This window comes from Suncus etruscus, chromosome 20 (genome assembly GCF_024139225.1).
Source record: "Suncus etruscus isolate mSunEtr1 chromosome 20, mSunEtr1.pri.cur, whole genome shotgun sequence".
In the NCBI taxonomy this organism is placed as follows: Eukaryota; Metazoa; Chordata; class Mammalia; order Eulipotyphla; family Soricidae; genus Suncus; species Suncus etruscus.
The window spans coordinates 31,830,544-31,857,203 of NC_064867.1; the positions used below are offsets into that span (position 1 = coordinate 31,830,544).

Consider the following 26,660-nt stretch of genomic DNA (forward strand, 5'->3'; position numbering starts at 1 on the left):
TTCATTTCCTCAGTGTCCTGAGAATAGGATTGTCCTGGGAATGGGTCCCAGCATTTTCAACTTTGCATGGTCTCACAAAGGTGACTCACACTCGTGGGTCTCTCTGGTGGCATCTCCTCCTGTCTTTGAGGAGAAAGGAGCCCAGAACTTCCTTCTCTTCCCAGATAGCATTCATCAATTTCATGAACTGGAAGGGCTATTTCTTGTTTTGTTTGGTTTGGTTTGGTTTGGTTTTTGGGCCACACCAGTAATGCTCAGAGGTTACTCCTGGCTATGTGCTCAGAAATCACTCCTGGCTTGGGGGGCCATATGGGATGTAGAGGATTGAAGCGTGGTCTGTTTTGGTTAGCTACATGCAAGGCAAACACCCTACTGCTTGAGCCACTATTCCGGCCCCTGGAAGGGCCATTGCTACATATCCCTTCAGTCTCCAATGCTTCCTCTTAGCTAAGAATTCTTGCTCATTCACTTCTCAGGGTGCTCCATCCTCTTCAGAGCTAAAGGCCTTTGGCCCAAGATGGATTGCATTACCTAGCAGTACGCATGTGCCAGCAACATGACAGGTATAAAGAGTAACCGAGAGCTGTACCAGGAGTACACAGCCATGGCCCCCAAGCTGCTGGCCAAGATCTCCAGGATGCTTATCCTGTGCAGAAGTACAGGCGTTCCCATCCCGAAGGGCATCAGAAACATCTTTGAGTTCACCTGGGAGGAGCTTATCAATGACTCTACATTGCCTGTGGCATCCACCGTCCTGGGTCTGGAGATTAGCATTGGGCCTCCGCCACTGCTCATCACAGAAGTGCAGACCCCCGTGCAGACACCCACCCGGAAGAAAACCCTGCATGCTGCATCATTGCCCAGGATGCTGTTGCCAGCTTCAGCACCCGCCAAATTGGCTACCAGCCACCACCATTCGGGACCACCGAGCCCAGATACTCTGCACCAGTTCCAGCGGCACTCTGTCCACCTGTTGGCTGAGCTGCTCAGCCTGAAGATGAAGGCCATGCTGGAGTCCATGTCTGGTAAGAGTTTGTTTGTGTGCATACACATATATGTGCGCATCTGAGTGTGTCAGTATATGTGTATATTTGTGCATCTGTGACTTTGAGTGTACATACAATGTCTGTGTTTTGGGGCATCTTTGTGTGGCTGCGTGTCTGTGTGTCTTCAGGATATTAACTCAGGATGTATTGGTAGAGCCATCATCTGCTGTAGGAATGAAAGTTCTTCCTCCAAGAACTTCCTGCAAGAATCTGTTCTCTTTATTTGGGGGGGCACACCTGGCAGTACTTGGGTTACTTCTAGCTCTGTGCCCATTAGGTAGGTTTAGGATACCATATGGAATGATGGGAATTGAACCTGGGTTGGTCGAGTGCAAGGCAAACACCCTCCCGGCCGTACCATTGCTCCAGCCCCTCTCTCTATTTTTTGATAGGGCTATTCATTTGTTTGGTTGTTGAGCTTTGAGTGTTCTTTGTATTTTTTTTTTACAAATAACTAGCCCTTTATCAGTGTATGGTATGCATATATATATTTTTCCATTCAGTAAGGTGTCTCTTAGCTTGAGTTTTTCTGCTGCAATGTAAAAGCTTTTGGATTTGATGTTATACCATTTGTGTGTTTTCGTTTTTTTGTTTTATTTGTCACTAGAATCAAATCTTAGAAGGCTTGTCTGAGGTTCTTACCCTGGAGAGTTTTGCCTATATTTTTCCCAAAATATTATATGTTATAGATTGTGTTATCAAATCTCAAGCTCTTTAATCCATTTGAATTATTTTTTGTGAGTAGTGTTAGATACAAGTCCAGTTTATTTCCTTGCTATACTTCATACACCCAGTTTTTTGGTCATAGACCTGAGGGTTTTTCACTGCACTCTCAATTCTGTTCTATTGGCCAAAGAGCCTATCCTTATTTTAACATCAGATAGTTTTTGATTTTTTCTGGCTTTGTATTATAATTTAAAGTTCTGAAATGCAATACTCCCTAACCTCTTTTTTTTCTATCAGCTTTGCTTTAGCTATTTGGGTAGTTTGATGATCCCATACACATTTTAGGAGTGTGGTCTCAGTCCTTGAAGGATATCATGGAAATCTTGATGGGGATTGCATTGACTCTGTACAGTACTTTGGGTAAGATGGTCATTTTGACAAGTCTATATTTCCAAACCATGAACATGAAATATTCTCCCATATCCCGTTGTCCTTTTCTATGACTTTGAGCTACTATCATTAATCAAGTCTTTTGATGCTGTATTGTTTTAAATGCCAACAGCTTCCCAGACTTACCAAAGAACTAGGTAAGGGACAAAGAGCAAAGTGCAACATCACTTGAGATCCTTTTATAAGAAGCCTTTCACACCTATTTGCCTTCACAATTGATCTTTTTCTTTTATTTTTGGTTTTGGGGTCACACCCAGCAGCGCTCAGGGGTTACTCCTGGCTCTGTGCTCAGAAATCAATCCTGCCAGGCTTAGGGGACCATATTGGATGCTGAGATTCGAACTGAGGTTCGTCCTGTGTTGGCCACATGCAAGGCAAACACCCTACTGCTCTTTGAGCTATCATCTGGTCTCCATTTTGTTTTTGCTTATAACACGGGAATTTACCAAATTTATAATACAGTTGTTTCAGGCATTCAGTGTTCCAACACCAATCCTACCACCCATGTGACTTTCCCTCCCTCCACAAGTGTCCCCAGTTTCCCATTTATTCCCCCCCCAAGCCTAAGCCAGGCACAAATTTACTTCACAGTGAAATGTCACGTTCTCTAGGAGATTGGTTAAGGTTTGATTCCCACCGAGCTCCCAGACAGGAAAGGCAGTTCCCATTCCCCTGTCCAATTAGGTCAGGGGGAACAGTTCCAGTTGTAGAGATCCGAAGGAGATAATTCACACAGTGAAAAGGTACAAGAATGGGCTCAAGAAATCCAGTGCTCAAGCAAGGAACTCAAACCACAAAAGCTTTCTGCTCCTAAGATGGAGTGCAGCTCAGTGGAAGAAGACCAAAGAATGAGCCCCAGCCCTCCTCAGATCCTGGCTTTTATTGGCAAGAATCAGGTACCACCTTAGGGTGGGAGCAGAATACCAAGTAAGGAATAATCCAATATACTCTCACCAGGTCACACCCTAGGATGGAGTACAATTATTGATTAGGATAGGATCAGTAACCCAATGCACAGTGCTTGTTTTAACACAAAGGCAAATGGAATTATCACCCCGAAAAAAAAGACCAATTAAAGATAATTTGTGATAATTGTTTTATCAGTGATGTTACTAAAGTCATAGAGAATTCACTGGCTGATTAGTACTAGTTAGCTCATTGAGCTGGTGGTCTTCTATGCCGTTTTCCCATCAGATTTGCTGTGGTCATGCTGGGCTGACACTACTAAGAAATTTGGATGAGTTGCATGACAGTGTATGTAGCTGTGTGCTCCAGGAGCTAGAACAATTTGCAGGTTTAGTGACTTGATGAGGTTCAACTGTGGAGTTGGGCCATTTCTATGCTGGAAGGTGTTGGGTGTAGCTGAGGGCTGCTATGCCTTCATTCAGAAAGTAAATCTACCCCCCCCCAAGAGCCTTGTTTTTACCTGGACTTTCCAGGCCACCCACAAAGTTGTTTTCTGCAAGAATACCCTGTGCTGGAGGAAATAAACTACCTTGTTGATTCCCTTATCAGGTTCCAATCCCATGGACATCACAAAGCGCTTTATGGAGGCCAGTCAACTTCTCCACGTCAATGCCAAGGAGATGGCTTTCCAACACCTCGTCAGTATAGTCAGGAGAAGTGGCTATGATAGCAAACAGTTGAGGAAAGGTGGGTACCCATGTTTCAGTCCTGAGGTGAGAGTTCCAGCAACACCAACAAGGGCGCAGTGGAGTGGGGGGTTGAGGAGCAGAGTGATAATACAGTGGGTAAGGCGCTCGTCATGGATACGGTTGACCCAGATCTGATCCCTGGCATCCTATATGGTCTCTTGAGCACCTCCAGAAGTGATTCCTGAGTGCAAAGCCAAGAGTATACCTGAGCATCACTGGATGTGGTTCAGATTACATTTTCAAACAACGCATTGGAAGGGCCAGAGAGATAGTATAGCAGGCAGGGTGCTTGTTTTGTACTTGGCTGACCTGGGTTATATTTCTGGTATCATATGGTCCCCTGAGCATGTACAGGAGTAATTCCAGAGTGCAGAGCCAGGACTAACTCTTAAGCATCCCTTAGGGTGGCCCAATCCACCCCAGAAGAATGAATTAGAAAGGAAACCTCCCCAGTTCTGAATAAGCAAATAATCTGATGAGGTGTTTGTAAGGATGGTAGAGGGGAAGTAACAAGATCCTCCTAAAGTTTCTGAGCCTTTCTTTTAAGACCAGAGAATACAAAGTAGTAGAATACTGCTTGTCCAGGACAATCTCCAGCCACACCACCGTTGGCAATCTCCGGAGCACCAGAGCCAGGTGTGTGTGAGCACCAAACCTGAGAGCAGAGTCCTGGGCGAGCACAGCTGTGATGTGGAAGCACCCCCATCATGGTTGGTTGAGGGAGCAGCTCTTGGCTGGGGCCATGAGAACAGGGAAGCTAAGAGAAGTGGGAAGCATGAATTTTTTTCTTGCAGGATCCAATTGTTTTTTTTTTTTTTTTTTTAACAGTGAGGTCCATGAAAATATCTACTCTAGCATACTGTTAGACTTTAAAAGCCCTTTCCATTTGGGATCCAGAACTCAAGTTTACATCGAGAGATTCAAATAAGAATCCCTTTCCCTTCCACTCCAGAGTCCTTTACAAGCTTCTCTGCCATGGGAGTGAACTCACCCTACCAGCTGATCTATGAGCCTGCCTCTGGCTGTCTGAGCTTTTCCCTCTCAATTGGAAAAGAAATCAAGAAGAAATCAGGTACCAGTATTTCCGAAACCTCTTGACCCGGGCCCGGAGAGATAGCACAGCGGCGTTTGCCTTGCAAACAGCCAATCCTGGACCAAAGGTGGTTGGTTCGAATCCCGGTGTCCCATATGGTCCCCCGTGCCTGCCAGGAGCTATTTCTGAGCAGACAGCCAGGAGTAACCCCTGAGCACCGCCAGGTGTGGCCCAAAAACCAAAAAAAAAAAAAAAAAAAAAAAAAAAGAAACCTCTTGACCCATCATCTTTGGTCTGGGGGAGATGGAGGGAGAAGATTCTCTGTCTTAAGTGAATGCAATGATTTGGTTTGATTTTACTGACACAAAGGTGGCAAAGTTGACTTGGCCGGAAATGCAGCCATCTGAGTTGATGCTCACCCTTGCACCCCTTCCCCAGAGCAAGCTCATGATTTGAGTGTTCATAGACTCATCATCCTTGATGACAGAATTCTTTTCCCCTGAAACATTATCCTAACCCAACCCTTAAATTCTGCTTGCTACTACAGTGTCTCCAGTCCCCCCCTTGACCCCCCCAAACACATACCTTTGCTCTGAAAGGGGCCATCATTGCTCCTACCCACAGTGTTTGTGGGGAGCCAGTGTCTGCGGGCTGCAATATTTGAATCTAACAGTGTGATTTGGGGGGGGGACACCCAGAAACAGGGCCCTCATGTTGAGGAGACACCTATAGAAAAGGTTGAAGGAACAGCATGGGTGACAGGTGAGACCCAAACCACATCACAGAGAACCAGTTTGGAGAAAGGAAGCTAGGCTGCAGGAAGCAGCCAGGTACACCAGGCAGTGCTAGCAGAGTAGTAAGGTGGAGTCAAGAGGGGAGGACAGTGTTCATAAAGGACTAATGGGATCTGGCCTTAGAGGTGAGGACTCTAAGAGATGGCCCAGGTGATTCTCAGATGCTGGCAGTAAAGCTAGAAACTGAAAAGCTTTGGTTTCATTCGCAACCACTCCACCTTTGCCCACCATCTGATTTTCCTTGCTCCAACCTCACTGTAGCTAGCTCCATCCATATTCTGTCCACCAGTGTTTCCTGGCATTCAGAAAAGCAATCAATGAGGACAACTCATTGATTGCTTTTCTGAATGCCAGGAATACACTTGTAGGCTCTAAAATAAAAAATACTTTCTTTCTGGCACCTGAGAGAGTACAATAAATAGGGTGTTTGCCTTATATGTGGCCAACCCTGGTTTGATTTCTAGCATCCCATATGGTTCCGCCCAAACCTACCAGAAGTGATGTCTGAGTACAGAACCAGGAGAAAGCCCTGAGCACCACTCAGGGGGTGTGGTTCCCCCCACCAAACAAAACAAAACAAAACAAAACAACAAAAAACAAACAAAAAAAACAACCAATCAAAGTCATATTTCATTTATTTTCTTGAATCACTTTCAAGGATGAGTCTTTGGATTTTTTGGTTTCTTTTTTGTGCTACATTAGCTGTGCTCGGGGATCACTCCTGGAATTGAGGGACTATATGGAATGCCAGGGATTGAACCTGGGCCAGCTGCATGCAACGCAAGTGACTTACCTGTTCTCTGGCCCTAAGGATCACTCTTTGACTAAAGCTATTTCAAACTAGGAGTTCAGATGTCTGTTCGCTGTTGGTCTCAGTCTCTGTGATTTTTTCCTCTATCCACTCACTGAACATGGCTGGGCATGGCGTTTCACCATCCACAGTAGGTTCCAGGAAGCTGCCTTTCTTGCCTGGGTCTGATGTTATTTGCAAGCATACTGAAATGGTGATCCCTCTTCTCTCATACGTGGTTAGAAACCAGGTATCCTGGAAACCCTCCAAATTTGATAAAAGGCATGAATATAAATATCAAGACACTCAAGAAACTCCAGTAAAATGAACTCAGAGAGCCAGAAGAACATATTATAATCATACATTCAAAAGACAAAGAAAAAAAAAAGAGAAGAAAATCCAAGATGTTGAAAGCACTGAGAGAACAGTGAAATCTTCACATACAAAGAATTTGCAAAACCTGCAGATTTCTTTTTTTTTTTTAATAATATCTTTATTCAAACACCCTGATTACAAATATAATTGTAGTTGGGTTTCAGTCATGTAAAGAACACCCCCTTCACTGGTGCAACATTCCCACCACCAATGTCCCAAATCTTCCTCCTCCCCACCTCACTCCCACCTGTACTCTAGACAGGCTTTCTACTTCCCTCATTCATTCACATTGTTATGATAGTTCTCAGTGTAGTTATATCTCTAACTGCACTTCACCACTCTTTGTGTTGAGCTTCATGTTGTGAGCTGGACCTTTCAGCCCTCCTCTCTTTGTCTCTGAGGATTGCAGCAGATTTCCTATCAGAAATTTGAGAGTCTACAGGCACTGACCCAATATATTCAACGTGAAGAGGAAAAAAAATAAAGAAGCAAAGCATAAAAGGGGCTGGAGCAGTGGTGCAGCAGCAGGGCATTTGCTTTGCATGCAGCTGACCTAAGTCAGACCGAGGTTCGATCCCCTGGCGTCCCATATGGTCCCCCAAGCCAGGAGTGATTTCTAAGTGTAGAGCCAGGAGTAACCCCTGAGCATCACCGGGTGTGGCTGAAAAAAAAAAACACAAACAAAAAACAAAAAAGCTCAAGCTGTTACTTCCTTTTTTCCTTCCTCTATTAACCCTGGTGGTGGGGAATTGCCCTAGTTCACTGTCACTATGTACGTTAAACATAACCATGAAAGACTTGTAATTCACATGGGTCTCTAAAAATTATTTAAACAAACAAACAAGAGAAATCCTTCCTCTAGCAATTCTGTTTTTCAGAAATGAGGGAGATACTGTGACACTCCTAGATACTTAAAACCCAGGATTGTTTTTTGTCCTCCAGACTCACCCTGTGCCATAGGAAGGGCTTGCGCTCAATAAAGTACCAGAAGAGGACAACAGGCAGGTCCTTTCCCTCAAAGCCATGAACACATAAAGATCTCTAGGAAGCTGATCAAAATACAAAACACAAAGTAAAGACATGAACAATTATAGAACCAATAGTTTGTAAATGTACTGCTTTAATAAAAAGAGGGAATTTAAGAGAGATTAATTTCACACACACACACACACACACACACACACACACACACACACACACACACCATTTTTGGAGCCTCCACACCTGACTATGTTCAGAGCTTATTCCTGGTTCCACACTCAGGAATTACTCCTGGTGTATTTGGGGGACTATATGGGTTGCTAACATTGAACTCCAGCTGGCCGCATGCAACACAGGTACCTTATATCTGCTGTCTTATCTCTTAGACTCTGAGAGATGCATTTTTGTGGATGCTGGGTGTGTGTATGTTGGGTGGGGGGACAAAACCCAGAGGCCCAGAGGTTCTCAGGGCTTTCTCCTGGCTTTACTTTTAGGGATTTCTTTCTGGTGGTGCTCTGGGACAATATTTGCTATCAGGTCAAATCCAGGTTAGCCATGTGTAATGCAAGTGCCCTACTTGCTGTACTCTGGCTTTCTGATGCATTTATTTTATTTTATTTTATTTTTGGTTTTTGGGCCATACCCGGCGTTGCTCAGGGGTTACTCCTGGCTGTCTGCTCAGAAATAGCTCCTGGCAGGCACGGGGGACCATATGGAACACCGGGATTCGAACCAACCACCTTTGGTCCTGGATCGGCTGCTTGCAAGGCAAACACCGCTGTGCCATCTCTCCGGGCCCTCTGATGCACTTATTAAAAAGAAAAATTCTTGGGGCCGGAAAGATAGCATGGAGGTAAGGCGTTTGCCTTTCATGCAGAAGGTCATCGGTTCGAATCCGGCGTCCCATATGGTCCCCCGTGCCTGCCAGGAGCAATTTCTGAGCATGGAGCCAGGAATAAACCCTGAGCACTGTCGGGTGTGACCCAAAAAACACAAAAAAAAGAAAAAAAGAAAAGAAAAAGAAAAATTCTTGATGTTAACACCAATATTTCTATAGCTTTTAGTTAATAGCTCCAAATCTTGCTTTTTTCTACATAAATTAAAAACTCTGTACATTAAAAGGATGGCTAGTTTACATTTTGGAGCGCATGATATTTGACATTGTTATTCTGTGACAACTAAAACAAGAAAGAGGGGCTGGTAAGTACAGCAGTAGGGCATTTGCCTTGACGGAGGGTGGTTCAAATCTCAGCATTCCATATGGTCCCCTGTGCCTGGCAGGAGCAACTTCTGAGCACAGAGCCAGGAGTAATCCCTGAGCACTGCCGGGTGTGACCCAACCCCCCCCCCAAATAAAATAAATAAAATAAAATCAGTAAAAGTAAAGTTGTGGTGGCTGGGGTGATAGCACAGTGGGTAGTGTTTACCTTGCATGTGGCTGAACTGGGTTCAATCCCAGTCCTTGAGCCAGCCGGGAGCAATTTCTGAGTGCAGAACCAGGAGTAACCCTTTAGTACTGCTGGGTGCGGCTCCAAGTCAAAAACAAAATAACAGAAAACAATGATAAAATTATGTCCACAATAAATGCTTTACATGTAAGTGAATTCAACTAGCAGACAGAAATCAGTAGAATGGTTAGAAGTAGATGATCCAATTGTATGATGATCAGAAGAGACTCATTTGTGATCCCAAAACAGTTGAAAGTGAATGGATTAAAAAACTACCTTATGTTGGGGCCGGAGAGATAGCATGGAGGTAAGGTGTTTGCCTTTCATGCAGGAGGTCATCGGTTCGAATCCCGGCATCCTATATGGTCCACCGTGCCTGCCAGGAGCAATTTCTGAGCCTGAAGCCAGGAATAACCCCTGAGCACTGCCGGGGTTATGCAAAGCAGCTTCAAGAGCACAAAAATAGTTATATTAGGTGCCAGAGTGATAGCATAACAGTAGGGCATTGCTGACTCAGGACGGACCTGTGTTTGATCCTCAGCATCCCTTATGGTCCCCCAAGCCAGGAGCAATTTCTGAGCATGTAGCCAGGAGTGACCCCTGAGCATCACCGGGTGTGGCCCCCCCACCAAAAAAAAAATCTGTGTCAGTTGCATGCAAGGCAAATATCCAGCCCTAAACCAACTAGGTTTAATAGATGGGTAGAACACAAAAAAAAATGTAGTATTTATTCTTAAGGACACACAGGGATTTTTCTAGAAAAGGCCATATATTAAGCCAACATTTTTTCATTAGATTAAAACAGATAAAAATTATGTGAAGTACCTTCCCTAGCTACAGAGGGCAGATGCTAGAAATTAGTAACAGAAATAAGACTGGAGAATTTACAAATTTGTGGGAAAATGACAGTCTTGAATCAAAGAAATCACAAGAGAAATTTAAAATTACAGAGAGCTGAAAAATACACATGCCAGGTGTGTATTCAAATTAGTTTTTATCAAGGCATCATAGCTTACAACAGTGCTTCTCAAATAGTGGGGAGCCCCCCCCCCCCCGAGAGATTCTGTAAAGGGGGGGTCGTGTTTGACCTTGGCAAACACTGTCATAACAAGCTAAGCCCCTGTTTAAGTCTCTGTATGTCTCTGGAGCTGAAAGTTGCTGTGTCCTGCTTCAAACCCCGCTTCGAAAAGCTATGCTTTGCAAAATGTGCTCATTGTAGCCATTAATCCAGACATCACATCTGATTAAAAAATCAGCTCAAATTATTTTCTATAATTTTGTTTTGCAGGTTAAAGTTTTTCTTAAATAAAGACTATTTACAGTCACTCGGGAGGTGCGAAAAATGTTTTCTTCTTCCTAGGGGGCATGATAGAAAATAATTGAGAAGCACTGGCTTACAATAATGTTAAAATTATTGTTTATAGAGCTGCTACGCCAGTCCACCATTGTCTAAAAGTTCCCCCGCACTTTTTTTTTCCAGTTTTTGGGCCACACCTGATGGTGCTTTGGGGTTACTCCTGGCTCTGAGCTCAAAATTGCTTCTGGCAGTTCAGGGATCATATGGAACACTGAGGATTGAACCCAGGTTGGCCAGGTACAAGGAATACCCTACCACCTGTACTCTTGTTCTGGCTTCTGAAAGTCCCTTCTAAATACCAAACTTATTGGAAACAGTGAAAGTGTATTTCCTATCAATTAGAAAATTGATAGCTTTAATTCTTTCATGAAAAGATAAATAATTTGGGGCCAGAGAGATAGCACAGAGGTAAGGCATTTCCCTTGCACACAGCTGATTCAGGACGGACAGTGGTTAGAATCCCGGCATCCCATATGGTCCCCCGTGCCTGCCAGGAGGGATTTCTGAGCACAAAGCCAGGAATAACTCCTGAGTGCCACCAGGTGAGACCCCAAAACAAAAATAAAACAAAACAAAAAAGACAAATAATTTTAAAAGCATCCCTAACTTCACAACCTAAGGAACTAGGGAAAAAGAGAATAAGTTAAACCCAGAACTAGAGAAGAATAGGAATAATAAAAGTTAGAGTAGAGATAAATGGAAATATAGAATTAAAAAAAAACATAGAGAAAACTAATAAAACCCATAGTTGAAAAGATCAATAAAATTGACAGGCCCCTGGGCTCAAAGCAGTGACGCAAGTGGTAGGGTGTTTGCTTTGCACGTGTCTAACCTAGGATGGACCGAGGTTTGATCCCCCGACATCCCATATGGTTTCCCCAAGCCAGGAGTGATTTCTGAGCGCATAGTCAGAAGTAACCCCTGAGCATCACGGGGAGTGGCCCAAGCCCCTCCCCCCCAACTTGACAGACTCAGGAGGCCAAAGCAATGATATAATGGGTACAGTTCTTGCCTTGCATGCAGCCAACCTGAGTTCAATCCTACAGTCCCATGTGGTCCCCCAAACCGGCCAGGAGTGATTCCTGAGCACAGAGCCAGAAATAAATCCTGAACATTATGGTCCCCAAACAAAACAACAATAACAAAAATTGGTATACCTTGGCTATTGTAAAAGGGATAATGAGAGGACTCAAATTAATAAAATCCAAATGAAAAGTGAGAAAACTAATATATATTTTACAGAAAAGTACAAGAAAACATATACTATGAACAATTGTATACCAACAAACTGGATAAGTTACATCAAATGATAAGTTCTCAGAAATGCAAACTATATAAAACTAGATCATGAAGAAATGGAAAGCTTTAGTAGATGCATAGATAGTAAGATATCGACTCCTAAATTTTTTTTTTTTTTGGGCCACACCCTGTGATGCTCAGGGGTTACTCCTGGCTATGCGCTCAGAAGTTGCTCCTGGCTTCTTGGGGGACCATATGGGGCGCCGGGGGATCGAACCGCGGTCCATCCTAGGCTAGCGCAGGCAAGGCAGGCACCTTACCTCCAGCGCCACCGCCCGGCCCCATACTCCTAAATTTTTAAATAAAGAAAGGAAACTTTAGAAACTCATAGTTTCATTGATAAATTATTTCTCCTAGATATTTAGAACCATTGTCATTGGCAAATGTCTCCCCTAAAAATGAAAGTAGCCCCGTCAATTCATCCTTTGAGGCCATCATAAACTGCTCCAGAAACATTCAAAGCTTTACAAGAAAGTCTCAGAATAGTATCCTTTGTGACTATTAATTCAAAACTCCTCACCAAAATGCAGCAAAGAAAATTCAGAAGTAAAGGATGATGCATCATATAGCCTTATGAGATCCATTCCTGTAATATAAAGATGTTTGAATAGATAAAACACCAGCATTGTAACTACACACAGAAGAGGAAAAAAAGATCTCATAAACATCTCCATCAGAATACAGAAATAAATTGTCAAAATTCAACATACTTGCATTATAAAAACTCAGCAAACAAGGAATAGAAGGAAACCACTTCAATATACTCAACTTTGTAAAAAAAAAACACACACACATACACACACACACACACACACACACACACACACACACACTAAAACCCCACAGCAAAAATCATAGTGGTGAAAGACTGAAAATTTTTCCTCCATATCAGGGACAAGACAAGGGTGCCTGCTTTCCCCATTGCCATTTTATCATAATGTTGTTTTACACAGAGTAATATATAGAAAAAAAAACCAAAAACAAAAATGAGGGGAATGTTGCACTGGTGAAGGGGGGGTGTTCGTTCTTTTTATGACTAAAACCCAACTACAATCATCTTTGTAAGCACAGTATTTAAATAAAGATATTAGTTATTAAAAAATATATACAACGAAAACATAAAAAAGAAAAAAAAGACATCAACTTGGAAAGAATTACACTTATATCTGTAAAAAATATCTATTTTATTTTATTTTTATATCTATTTTAAATATAAAACCTTAGATATTCTATGAGATTCTATTGATTGGTAAATTTATTAGAGTAGCAGAATAGAAGTTGGTATGCAAAATCAATTGCTTTTCTCTACATGGGACAATGAACAATTTGAAAATAAGATTACAAAAGAAAATTTAAATGGCAGTAAACCAATAAAATACAAATTCATTTATCCAAGGAGTGAAAGACTTGTACAATAAAATTCACAAAATATTTCTGAAATAATAGAATAAATGGAAACATACCTTATGCTCTTATATTGGAAGATGAACATATTTACTCTTGTTAAAATGTCAATACTACTTAAATATGATTAAATGCAATGCCAGTCAGAAGTCCAATAATTTGTTTTGCAGAAGTAGAGTAAATCCTGAACTTATATGGAATCTTATGAGAATTACAAAAACAGTCTTGTAAAAGAACTAATAACTGGAGGACTCAGATCTCCTGATGTCAAAGTTACCACAAAGTTACAGTAATCAAACCAGTGTGGCATTGGCAAAATTTTAGGCATATGAGCTTGTAGAAGAGAATAGTGAACTCCAACAGTAAACTTCCAGATATAGGGGCCTGATTTTTTTTAGGGGTGCCAGCATTCTTCCTTGGGGGAAAGACAGTCTTTTAAACAAATGATGCTGAGGAAGGCTGAATATTCACATGCAGAAAACTGAAAGTGAACACAACCTAATACTACATACAAAAATTAAAGATGGATCAAGGACCAATGTTTAAGAAAAAAATACAGGGGCCCGGAGAGATAGCACAGCGGTGTTTGCCTTGCAAGCAGCCGATCTAAGAACCAAAGGTGGTTGGTTCGAATCCCGGTGTCCCATATGGTCCCCCATGCCTGCCAGGAGCTACTTCTGAGCAGACAGCCAGGAGTAACCCCTGAGCACCGCTGGGTGTGGCCCAAAAACAAAAGAACAAAAAAACAAAAAAGAAAGAAAGAAAGAAAAAAATACAGAACAAAAGCTTCATGACATTGGATTTGGCATTTCCTTCTTGAGTATGGCACTGGAGGAAAAGACACCAAACCAAAAAGGACTTACGGAGGTATTATGAAAATTTTGTATATCTAAAGACATTCTTTTTTTTTTTTTTTTTTTTTTTTTTTGTTTTTGGGTCACACCCGGCAGTGTTCAGGGGTTACTCCTGGCTGTCTGCTCAGAAATAGCTCCTGACAGACACGGGGGACCATATGGGACACCGGGATTCGAACCAACCACCTTTGGTCCTGGATCGGTTGCTTGCAAGGCAAACGCCACTGTGCTATCTCTCCGGGCCCTTAAAGACACTCTTTTAGAGTAAAAAGTCAGCCTGCATATTGGGAAAAAATAATTGTGAATTCTGAGTATGTGATGAGATATTAATATGCAGGAAATGTAAAGAACTTTTTTAACATAATTTTTATTTTAATTGTAAGTGGCTTACATATCGTTCACAGTAATATTCCAGGTACATATTTACATTGATTCAGGGAAATTCCCACCACCGAATTGTCCTCCCACATCTGCTCCCATCCTACCTCCCATATCCTCCACTCTTCCCCCCAGGGGCTGCTAGAATGCGTGGTCCCCTCTGTGTCTAGTTAATTACTTAGTGGGCTTATAACTGTTTGGTCTTGGTGCCTCCATTATTGCCCCCTTTAGTTGGGAGGCGGGGCTAGAAAGATCAAGTTATGTGGATTTGTTTGAAGAAGAGAAAGGTAATATAATGGGGTAAAAATCGACTACACCGACTATGAGCGCAGTCATTCTAGAGGCTCTCGTCCTTGGTTTGAGAGACGATGGGGAAAAGAAGAAGATGAAACACCACAGCAGTTCAAAAAGAGGAATCAAATAAGATATTCAGTGAGCACTGCAGCCATAAAAGTATGCACCACATAGTTGCCATGGTCTTGAGATAGGAAATATGACAGGGCACAAGGAGGAAGAAGAGAAAAGAAAGAAAAAGTAAATATATAATTAAAAAACGGACAACTACTTCAATATTTACCCCAAAACAAAGAATTCGATCAAAACTAGATAAAAAAATAAAAAATTAAAAATTAAAAAAAAAAGGATTATTTAGTGTTTTTTTGTCTCCCACCCTGCCCCCACAAAGGCACAGTAAATGTAGGGGTCAACTGAAATGGGAATCCCCTTGGCCTAAGAGATACAGGGTTTCCCTACCCTTGGAATATATTGTCATGGGATTATCTATAGACTCCTTTCACATTCATTTACTCTCCCTTTGGTGTTTTTCTGCCGTATGGAAGACTTCTGCTCCGATCTGGATGAGAAAGACAGACCCCTTAATCTAGGGGTCTCAGTCAGTGAGGAAATGTAAAGAACTTCTAAAACTCAACACTAAAAACCTATTTCAAACATGACAAAGAACTTGAATGAACCTTTTTTCCCACAAAGAAGATAAATGGACAAAGGCACACATAAAACTACTCAAAATCACTAATTATTTGGGAACATTAAAAATTAAAATCTATGAACTACCACATCAGTATAAACCAATCAACATCATAGCCAGTGTTGGATAGAGGTCAAGCTATTGGAACACTTGTCTACTGGTCATGAGAATATAAAATTGTACAATTTGTTGCAGAAAACTGTGGAATGTTCCTCAGAAAGTTGAATGGAAACTGCTCGATGATACAGCAACTGTAGGTTGGATCTCACAACCAAGCTTGTTGCAACATTATTCACAATTACTGAAATGTGTCTGAACATGGCCTAAATGGATAAAGAAAATGTAGACTATTGCCTACTTTTAAAAAGGGGAGGCACTTCTAGAATATTCTATGTGTGTGGACTTTGTTTTTTGTTTTTGTTTTGTTTTGTTTTTTTGGGCCACACCCAGTGGTGCTCAGGGGTTACTCCTGGCTATCTGCTCAGAAATAGCTCCTGGCAGGCATGGGGGACCATATGGGACACCGGGATTTGAACCAACCATGTTAGGTCCTGGATCGGCTGCTTGCAAGGCAAACACCGCTGTGCTATCTCTCCGGGCCCTATGTGTGTGGACTTTAAGGTCATAATACCTAAGTGAAAATACCAGGCCAGTCACACAAGGATAGATTCAATGTGACTTCACTTATGTGGATTTGCATAAAGTAGTCAAAATCCTAGCAAGATAGTTAAAATGGGGCGAGAGAGTTAGTGCAGCAGATGCGGTGCTTGCCTTGTATGCAGCTGATCCAGGTTCAATCCTTGGCATCTTTTATGATCCCCTAAAAACCACCAGGAATAATTCTTTCATGCAGAGCCAGAAATAACTCTTGAGTACTGCTAGGTATGGCCCAAACACGACCTCCCTCCCCACAAAAAAACTAACAACATTTGCCTGTGACTTGGGGCAGTTCCTTTTCAATTCAGTGTGTACAGACTTGCAGTTTTACAAGATAAAGAGCATTTGGTGATTGGGTGGTAGTGGCCTTCCACCAGTGTGAATGTATTTGATGTCCTGATATGAATGCTTTAACATAGCGGAGATGGAGAATTTTGGTTTGTGAATTTTACAGTAGAGGTGGGAAGAAACCTGTCTTTGCTGTCCATCTCAGAGGGCCTGAAACCAACTGACATTTGGGATAGGGGTCTGTTTCACTGGGGACAGGACACTTGAAGGCAGCTACTTCTGTGTTCCTGGCACCCCTGCCTAGCATCTGCAACCCCGCTCCAGACAAACCTTGCCAGTATTATGGTTCCACACAGATCTCTTCTGACTCTTATCTACTAGGGGACCTGCTGGGCCTTCCTGCCTCAGCAACTACTTTGGATTTTTCTGACTCACCTTATCCCAGTAAAAGATGGCAGGGTAACTCATCTTCCAAACCCCTCCCTGACCCCTTCGTCTCTAAATGCAGGTAAAGCAAAATATGTAGAAGATGTGACCACATCATCTCCTCATCGGGGACTCCTCTCTCCTGACTTCATCGAAGCCAATGATCCCTGCCCTGAGGCCCGGGAGAAACTGCAGGCCATGTGTCGTCTCATGTGAGCACCAGAGTGGCCCAGGGCACAGGGAGATCAATATAGCTGCCTATCACCTATGTGCCCAGAAAGGGGCATCAGAAGCTAAAACATTCCCCAGTGATAGTGACAGGATTTTGACCATCCCACACCTTTGTCCCCTGCATTCCTCCCTCACAAACCTGTTCTTTTCTCATGAAAACCTTCTGATGATGGGGTTGATGGCTGTCCTACAGATGAAGAAACTGAGGCAGCCCCAGCAGGTGGAACTGGTGTAGCATTATGAACCTACCTGCCAGCAGGCCAGACCCTACCATGACTCTTGACTTCCTTACTATGCTGACCCTTGGCGTGGCTAAGCATCACAGCCTGAAAATGCCCGGATGTTTGTTTTTAACATCGCTAAAAAAAAAAAAAAAAAATACCCACACAGCTCTCTCAGAGCCAATGAAAACCATTGATGTGGGTCTGTTGGGGTTCCATGGGTCCTTCCAGATTCTACCTCCCAAGGCCCAGAGCCTGGGCTATACAGGATTTCAAACCCAGGCACATGAGGGTCCTGCTGTGGAAGAACAGGGAGAGAGGGGATCCTCCAGGTTACCCTTTCCTGGGACTTTAGGGTGGAAGCCCTCTTCCTTAGTCACCTTAGGACTGGATGGTGAACAAAGTCTGCAGCCTGCCATCCAGAGCCTCTTCTTGCACTGGCCCCCCTCCCTGAGTCTTCACCCAAATAATAAAGGAGGAGCAGGCCAGGGCTGCTCTTAAGGGTGGGGTGAGTCCCAGAAGTTATTGCCCTTAAAGATGAGGGTGAGTGGGGTGGCCTGGACATGCTGGGCACTGGGTAGAAGCAATAGTGTCCTCAGAGAAATGAGGACCAAGTACCAAGCAGTTCTGTTGGTCTCCTTCCTTGCAGAGAAAGTGAAAGGGCCTCATGGAAAGCGAGGAATATCTCCTACCCCATGGTCTTACGCAACTACAGAACAAAGCTGTCCTCTCATTCAACGGCTGTCCCCAAGACGGGGGACACTCAGTCCCAAAGTACCCATTACCGTTATTCTACGATGAGCACCGCCTCCACCCCTCCTGCCCATGCCCCTGCCCAGGCCCACATCCATCATGCTTTACTTAGTCATCATGCCCAGGACGTAAAGCCACCCAAGAAGACCTATAAATTCTTTTATACCCTCTATGATGGTTCCTCCTTCGTTTAGTATCCTTGTACTGGTGCTGCCACAGTCCCAAAGAAATTGTGGGCATGACAAAGTCTGAGTGGCGACTGGCTCAGTTTACCAGGAGGCCCTGGTGTTGGGTCCCACCAGGGTCCCCAGCCTGTCTAGATCAGATTCATGGTGGGTGCATGGGAGGGACAGTTTATTTTCAGTGAAAGGAAGGAGTTGATGCCTAAATCCTGAAAGGGATTCATTTCTCTGGTTCTTCTTTATAATTTTTTTTGGGGGGCACACCCAGCTGTGCTCAGGGATTACTCCTGGTTCTGTTTTGAGAAGTCACTCCTGGCAGGCTCAGGGGACCAGATGGGATGCCGGGAATCGAACCCGGTTCGTCCTGGTTTGACTACTTGTAAGGCAAATGCCCTACCGCTGTGCTATCTCTCTGGCCCCAATCTCTCCAGCTCTTACCTATTTTGCTACAGAGGTAGACAGTTTGGAGTCTAAACCCTGGATTCCCCATCTGGCCTGCACTCTTGCTGTGTCTGCAGCTGTGGTCCCTCTATGTTCCATGAGTAGATTGAAAGCTGAGTTCTAGCTTTGGTGTGAGCTGCACCGAAGGGCACATTTTCTCTTTGAGAATCTGGTCAAAGCTCTAGACTGTCTTCCCCAGAAATGAGCATGTTTCTGGAACTATCTCCTGTGCTTTCAGGACCTTCAGACCACGCAGGCCTAGCTGAAGTTCAGAACTCTAGGATTCAGGGAAAGTCCAAGGCTGCATACCTTCTGTGAGTTGATTCAGATCCTTATATGTATGTATGAGCTGATGGATTCTATAATAAATTATATTTCCACTAACGTGCCACATATAATGTTGAGTAACACATACATGTACTACTCAGTACTGTATGTGGCAGGTTAATGGAATGAGATGAATTCACTGTTTCTACTTTAGAGAGAGCAATTTTATTTGTTTATTTATTTATTTGTTTGTTTAGGGTTTAGGGCCACACCCTGTGGTGTTCAGGCATTAATCCTGGCTCTGCACTCAGAAATTACTCCTGGCAGGTTTAGGATGCTGGGAATTGAATCCAGATTGGTCGTGTGCGAAGGAAAATGCCCTACCCTCTATACTATCGCTCAAGCCCCCTAGAGAGAGAAATTTAATGTTTTCTTCTATAATGGGAAAGAAGAGTTGGTTGTGGTGGTAAAGTGGTAGGGATCCCCTGTTCCTAGCAGAGAACCAACCTTCTTCTCAAAATACTGTACAGCAGCTTTTCTCAGTCATGTTTCCCCTTCTCTCTCTCTCTCTCTTTCTCTCCCCTCCATGGGTTCTCAGGATGTTCCAAGGGGTCACAGGTAAAAAATTACAGCAATAAGGGGGGCCATAGATGAGACAAGGGGAAAAACTTATAGGACAGAAGGATCAGGGAGGAAAGGAGTTCTGGAAGAGACTATTGTTCTCTGTCTAGAAACTGGCCTAGACCCTAGACCCCAAACTTATTTGGCAGGGGAGACTCTGAGGCCAGAGAAGGCCAAATGCTAACTGTACGTTTCACAGCCTAAATCAGACTAGAATGTTCTAAATCACTCAGTGCTGCCCAGCATGACTCTGGGTAGCCAGTGGAATTTGGTAGCAGAACCAGGACTAGGTCAGGGCTATTAGGGGACCTTCCCCTGCACTGATTGCTTCCCCATTTCAAGACTGAGGTGACTGAATGGGCACCTCATTGTACCAGTAAAACCACTTGGCCCAGAGGGTTTTCTGGGCGGCCTGCCCCCCAAGAAACCTGCCTCATTTCCGTTGGCTTGCCTCTCCACTACGTTGGGAATTCAGAATTTAAGCGCCTGTCAAAGGCATCCTATTGTTTCTCTGACCATAAATGAATCCATTCATTACACTTGGTTCCAGGGCATCAGCAGCGAGCTTCCCCCACTCCCCTCTTTAGTCCTCGCAGCCTTTTGAGCTCAAGTCCCTGAGCTGTTTGTGAAGTTAATCGTGTGCATAAATGTGTGTGTGTGAATCCATGAATGGGCGAATGTAGTTTGCCTGTGCTTTCCTCTGGCTGGCTGGCTCAGAAGCCAAGGTAGACCTGGTGGAGAAATCTCTTCCCATCTTTCACCCCCAACCCACCCCCCATACCCCCCAGATCTTCGGGCCATCATTCCTGGAAGCTCGATTTACAGCCCAGCAAGGTCACCATCTTGATCTTGGTGCATTTCCTCCTGAGTAGTCCCAAGGTTCTGGGTTTAATTCTGGGGTGACCCTGCATAGTCACTTCATCCCTGTAGGGCCCCCCCCATGATTCATGAAGAAGTGTGTGTTTCTAGACCCCAGATAACACTGCTGCTCTAGCTTCCTCTCCACTTTTGTTCTATCCCAGTTTATGTATGGACTTACAATACAGTACTGGCTAGTAGTATTGTAGATTTGGGGAGCACAGCTTCACACGTGTGTGTGTGTGTGTGTGTGTGTGTGTGTGTGTGTGTGTGTGTGTGTGTGTGTAAGATCCACTGCACACACTGCCAAAGTTCCAGTCCTTTTGCACTGTCCAAACGAGCCCATTTGCCCAATCCCTCTCTCTGCTAGCCACCAGATTTTTCAGTGCCTTAAGAGTTTGTTTGGGGGGCCATACCTGGAGAAGGTATTTCAAGGATTACTCCTCTTTCTGTGCTCAGGGATCACCTTGGCAGTACTCATATGGGGTGCTGGGGTTTGAACTTGGGTCAGCCACAGCAGTACAAACACTATCTGCTGTAATACAACTTTGAACCTTGAGTTATTTATGATGCGCTTTTTAATTCACTTCCTTTGGACCTTTATGTTTCTCATATGAGTGAAGAATTCAATAATCCCTAACATAGAGATTACTATCATCCCTAAGAATGCCAGTATTCCTGTAATTAATAATTAAGAGTCTATAAGTCCCTCTCCTCTTTCTAGCTAAGTGTGTTTATTTCCTGAGTGTCTGTATATCCAACACTTTGGAGTTGTTCTTTGATTTTCTCTCTGGCCCACTGATTGTTCAGTAGTGAGCTGTTTAATTTCCAGGTATTTGAGTTAATTCTCTGTCTTTTTGTTTATGATTAACTTCTGTTTTCGGCCCATCATGCTCTAAAAAGAGAGTTGAAATAATTTCTATCCACTTGAAGTTACGGAGGTATGCTTTGTGTCCCAGCATATGACCTAACTTGGATAATGTCCCAGGTGCATTGGAGAACAATGTATATTTGAATCTTCGGGAACTGAAGGCCCAATACATATCTACTACACCTATCTGTTTTATTTCTTCTTTGAAAGTATTTCCTTCCTGAGTTTTAGTCTAGATCTTTAGATCTTTTAAGAAGTGACAGAATAGGGCCCGGAGAGATAGCACAGCGTTTGCCTTGCAAGCAGCCCAACCAGGACCAAAGGTGGTTGGTTCGAATCCCGGTATCCCATATGGTCCCCTGCGCCTGCCAGGAGCTATTTCTGAGCAGATAGCCAGGAGTAACTCCTGAGCACCGCTGGGTGTGGCCCAAAAAACCCAAAAAAGAAAAAAAAAAAAAAAGAAGTGACAGTATAGTACTAAAGTCTCCAACGTACCTCCCTGTCTCTTACAATCTTTTTAGACTGAAATCTCTGTCATCTGATACTAGTATGGCCAGCCTGGCCTTTTTTTTTTTTTTTTTTTTTTTTTTTTTTGAGGGAGTCATTTGCTTGAATAATTGTCTTCTAACCTTTGACTAAGAGTCTGTGTTTATTCTGACCGTTCAATGTGTTTCTTATAAATAGCAGAATATTGAGTTCAATTTTCTAATCCACCCTTCCCCTCTGTGTCTCTTAAATGTTGCATAAAGCCCATTCACATTGAAAGAGACTATTGTCATGAAGTTTTGTGCAGTGTTTCTGCAGAAGTTTCGTATTTGTAAGCCTTGTCTTCTCTTGTTTTGGGGTAGTCACATCCAGAGTGTTCTGGGCTTCCTGATGACTTCACTCGGGAATCATTCCTGGTATGCTCAGGGAACCGTATAGGGTGCCAGGGACTGAACCTGGATCGGCGCATGCAAGGAAAAGTGCCCTATCTAGTATACTGTCACTCCAGCTCCTCACAACAGTTATTTTAAACTTCCTTTTTGCATGGCGTGAAGATCGATTTTTGAGGATTTTTCTCTCCTAAATTCAGTAGCCAGATTTAACCTTTTTTGGCATTTACTTTGCTTTTTCAGCAGGTGGCAGTGTGGTTCATGACTTCTTTCTCAGACGTCCCTAGGTGTTTGGTGGGGTAGATCTTCAGGTTCTTAAATTGCTGCCTTGGATGGGGAAAAAAGAGTCTAAATATAACGTCCCTGTTGTCCCTTCCCCTCCAGTGGCCAGGCCCATTCCCCAAGCTCAATGACTGTGGTCCTGGATCTTTCCCTCAAGGCTTTGCATTGGTTATCTGCTGCTTCTGCCACTGGTGGCTTGCTGTGGAGACTGTCTGACCTAGATAGCCGACTATAGTCCGTCCATGCTCTTTCTGCCTCCGTTGAGCATCAGGAGTTATTTTATTTTATTTTATTTTATTTTATTTTATTTTTGGTTTGGGGGGAGTCACACCTGGTGACACTCAGGGGGGTTACTCCTGGCTTTGCACTCAGAAATGACCCCTACCAGGCTCAGGGGACCATATGGGATGCCAGGAATCAAACCACCTTCCATCTTGGGTTGTCTGCATGCAAGGCAAATGCCCTACTGCTGTGCAATCTCTTTAGCCTCAGGGATAGTTTTTAAACCTGTGGCTCTGCTTGCTGCAGGCGTTTAGCCCTGATTGTAAGGACGCTCATCCCAACTGCCACATAGTACTTTCTAAAATTGCCTGGGTTCCTAATAATCAACTCTTACACTCCATCTCAAGCAGCTACATGGTTTTTCCATGTGGGAGGGGGTGTTCACAGGTGCCTGGAGAACTGGATCCCTCCAGTGACCTGGCTCCTCCCCTCATTCATATGCTAGATGTTGTGAAGTACTTTCCTTTGGGGCAGCAGAACTTGCAGCTCTGATGTCCTTCCCTTTATTTTTCCAATACCATGTTTGTTTGTTTGTTTTACACACCCACCTAAAATATGCAGGTTTTGAAATACCTAATTGCTAAGAATTGGATTAGGGTGGGCCCTCATTTGCTGTCTGTTATCCTTAGGAGAAGAGGAAAAGAAGGCTAAGTGAGGGGCTGGAGAGAGAGCACAGTGGTAGGGCATTTGTCTTGCATGCAGCCAACCTGGGATGGACCTGGTTCAATTCCCATATGGTCCCCCCCAGGCCTGCCAGGAGCTATTTCTGAGCGCAAAGCCAGGAGTAACTCCTGAGCACCGCTGGATATGACCCCAAAACCAATCAATTAATAAATAAATAAGCTGTTTTTAAAAAATGAAGACTGTTATGACTAAAACAGAGTTTAGAGTGATGTACATATATAAACCATAGATTTCTGGCCACTAACAGAAACTAGAAAGAGGCCAGAGAAGATTCTTTCAGAGAGCATCTAAGGGCATGTGGAGCTGTTGACATTTTGGTTTATATGCTTCTAGCCTCCAGAAGCAGAGAAGAATGCATTTCTGTTCTTTACTTAGTTTGTGATGCTGTGTTACAGCACCCCCAGGAAATTAATATTCTTGAGTATCATCATTGAAGCCAACCAGTTTGAATTTACTCTAGAGCTCAGTTCTTTCCTCTTTTGTGTTGTTACTCTCATGAATTTTATCCCAATCTATACATTTGCACCAATACCATAGAACTGCAGTTGCTGGTCTACGCCTCTATCTTTTTTCCTAATGCCTTGATTTTCAAATCATACTAAGGATAAGGAGGTTTTATATATATATATATATATATATATTAGTTAACTGACTGATTTTATTGGGCTGCTTTGTTTAAAGGGAAGAAAAAGAGACAAATTCAAGAATCAGAGGCTCATGACAGGGGAAAACAGAGGTAGTTGGGGGACCAGGGGTGAGGTAGGCAATTTTGTCACATGCAGTACAAAAGGGAGGTGTTGCGGGATTCTGACCATGTGCCCACACTGATCACCGTTGGATGCCCAGGCCTCAATGCACCTTCTTGAACATTTACTTGCAGACTACAGCCTGTACTCTCATCTCCAGATACTGCATGGCACCCTAAATCTACTGTGTTGAGCTGCATCCCTCCTTCTTGACCTTCTGCACACACTGTAGCTCGTCCCCTTCCTCAGATAGAGCAAACTCCTCCTTCTAGGTAAAATGGAGTTCATCTGCTTATTACAGAGTGATAGTAAAGAAAAGAGAGAAGATAGAGAAAGCAGCACTCAGAACCTGGTCAGATCTCATGCTCATTGACTCTTGTTATTTATGCACATGTTATATGCACAGTTTGGGGACAGTCTCTGACAGTGAAAACAACACCATGAAGCAAACCCTTTGACAAGTAGCCTTGCTTTCCTTGGCCCCCGTGAGAGCAGGTCTGGAACATTTTCTGTTAGTTCACCTTGACCGTTCCTGCCAGCTATCCCTCTGGAAACCTTGCCGTGTGTCAGATTCCTACCTGCTGCAAAGGAAGAGCCATCACCTTCCTCTTCAATGACTCCCCCAACTTGTTCCTGGCCCTTTTCACTGCAGAAGGCCAGGGCTGTGTCCACTACAATCTGAAGACCCGGTGAGTAGGCTGGGGGAGGAATCTAACTCCACAGAACTATTTCTGGGGTGACAAAGGGGTAGGGGAAAACTGGATTCACAAGCTGGAGTGCCTAGTAAAAGGAGGAGGAATATTGGTAGTGCTAAGAGGTAATTCAGTGAGGCAACAGGATCCAGGTGGTATCTGCAGGGACATATGTGCTTTCTGTACTTCATTACATAATTTTTCAGTCCCCTAATTGTTTTATAATATTTTTAAAGCTTTGCAGAATGCTTGCACCCTACTTTCTGCAAAAAATTGCCATAAATCTTGCAACGATTATGTAATGAATTTCAATAACCTTCTCTATAAACCCATGTCCTTGCCAATAAGTCAGGAAGACCCCCGTCTTACTTCACTTGTACCCCTAGAGCAATAATATTGAATGACAGCACAGTGGGTAGGGCATTTGCCTTGTATGCATTTGACCAGGATTTGATCCCTGGCATCCCGTATGGTCTCCCAAGCTTGCCAGGAAAAATTTCTGTGCACAGAACCAGGAGTAACTCCCGAGCACCTCTGGGTGTGAACCAAAAACAAGATTTCAGGTGGGCTCAGAGACTATATGGGATACGGGAAATTGAACCAGGGTTCCCACAAGCAAGGCAATCACTCTGCCTACTGTACTATCTTTGCAGCCAGAAGAAAATGGAGGCACCATCGACACTACTTGCATGGGATCTTTTTAAGAGAAACTGAATTCTGCTGAGAGTGGATTTTATTGAGCCTCTCATAGGGAACTGACTCATTTTCCATTTTGGTGCCTTTAGTCCTTGGTTGCTCTGGCACGCAGTTCATTTCTTCCCTTACTGAGTTTGGTCTGCTCTACCACCATTTCCCATACGCCCCAGTTAGTATTGACAGATGAAAAGGTTCAGAACAAGGTGTTGTAGTTGGGACTGTGCCTTGCTTTCCTGTAGCATTAGTGAGGAGAGCTTCTGCCAGGCTCCTCACCTCAGTATCTCTCCTAGCTCCCCATTCGTCTTGATATTGGATGAGGAAGGAGGAACCACCAATGACAGCAAGGGCTATGTAGTGCACAAATGGAGCTGGACTGCCAAGACAGAAACTTTACTCTCCCTGGAATACAAGGTAGGGGTGGACAAGGTGGCTGTCTCTGCGTTGCCTAGGATTAAGTGCTCCCTGTTGTCTGTTCTGCCGATCAAGGAACTTGTAGGCTCAACCATTCCAAGGCTTCCAAGATGGCAGGCAATGGAGCAGAACTTGCTCAAATAAACTTTGTACTAGACTACAGCAACTGTTGACTGCTATGTTGACACTTCTTGGTCATAGCCTGCCAATCTTATTTTTATCACTAAAATGATTATGTCTTTTTTTTTTTTGGGCCACACCCTGTAACGCTCAGGGGTTACTCCTGGCTATGCACTCAGAAGTTGCTCCTGGCTTCTTGGGGGACCATATGGGACACCGGGGGATCGAACCGCGGTCCGTCCTAGGCTAGCGCAGGCAAGGCAGGCACCTTACCTCCAGTGCCACCGCCCGGCCCCAAATGATTATGTCTTAGTAGTTAGAATGGTTTTCATTTTTAGAAGTTGGTGTTACTAGGGTTGATAGGGTTTTTATTTTCCCTTAATGTCAAACCACAGTAGGAAAAGTTATTCATTCTCTGTTGGTCTCCCCAGTTTCTTGATTTTATAACTTAACTCTCTCTGATAGTTCCAGCCCTCCATCCACTTCCACATTCACTTGATTATTCAGCAGCCATCATCAATGATTTATTAAATACTGAATT

The 26,660-nt window shown here is 43.6% G+C and overlaps 1 protein-coding gene across 1 annotated transcript in view; it reads left to right on the top strand.

Moving 5' to 3' along the window:
• Window positions 1-556: 556 nt before the first annotated feature.
• Window positions 557-26,660, top strand: part of C20H3orf20 (chromosome 20 C3orf20 homolog) — a 57,738-nt gene continuing 31,634 nt past the window's right edge. Inside the window, exons 1-7 of the mRNA XM_049766104.1 lie at window positions 557-1,025; window positions 3,678-3,815; window positions 4,770-4,889; window positions 16,969-17,098; window positions 17,988-18,284; window positions 24,740-24,889; window positions 25,879-25,999. Of these exons, the coding sequence (XP_049622061.1) occupies window positions 557-1,025; window positions 3,678-3,815; window positions 4,770-4,889; window positions 16,969-17,098; window positions 17,988-18,284; window positions 24,740-24,889; window positions 25,879-25,999 (1,425 nt within the window). The remainder of the gene's footprint in view (window positions 1,026-3,677; window positions 3,816-4,769; window positions 4,890-16,968; window positions 17,099-17,987; window positions 18,285-24,739; window positions 24,890-25,878; window positions 26,000-26,660) is intronic.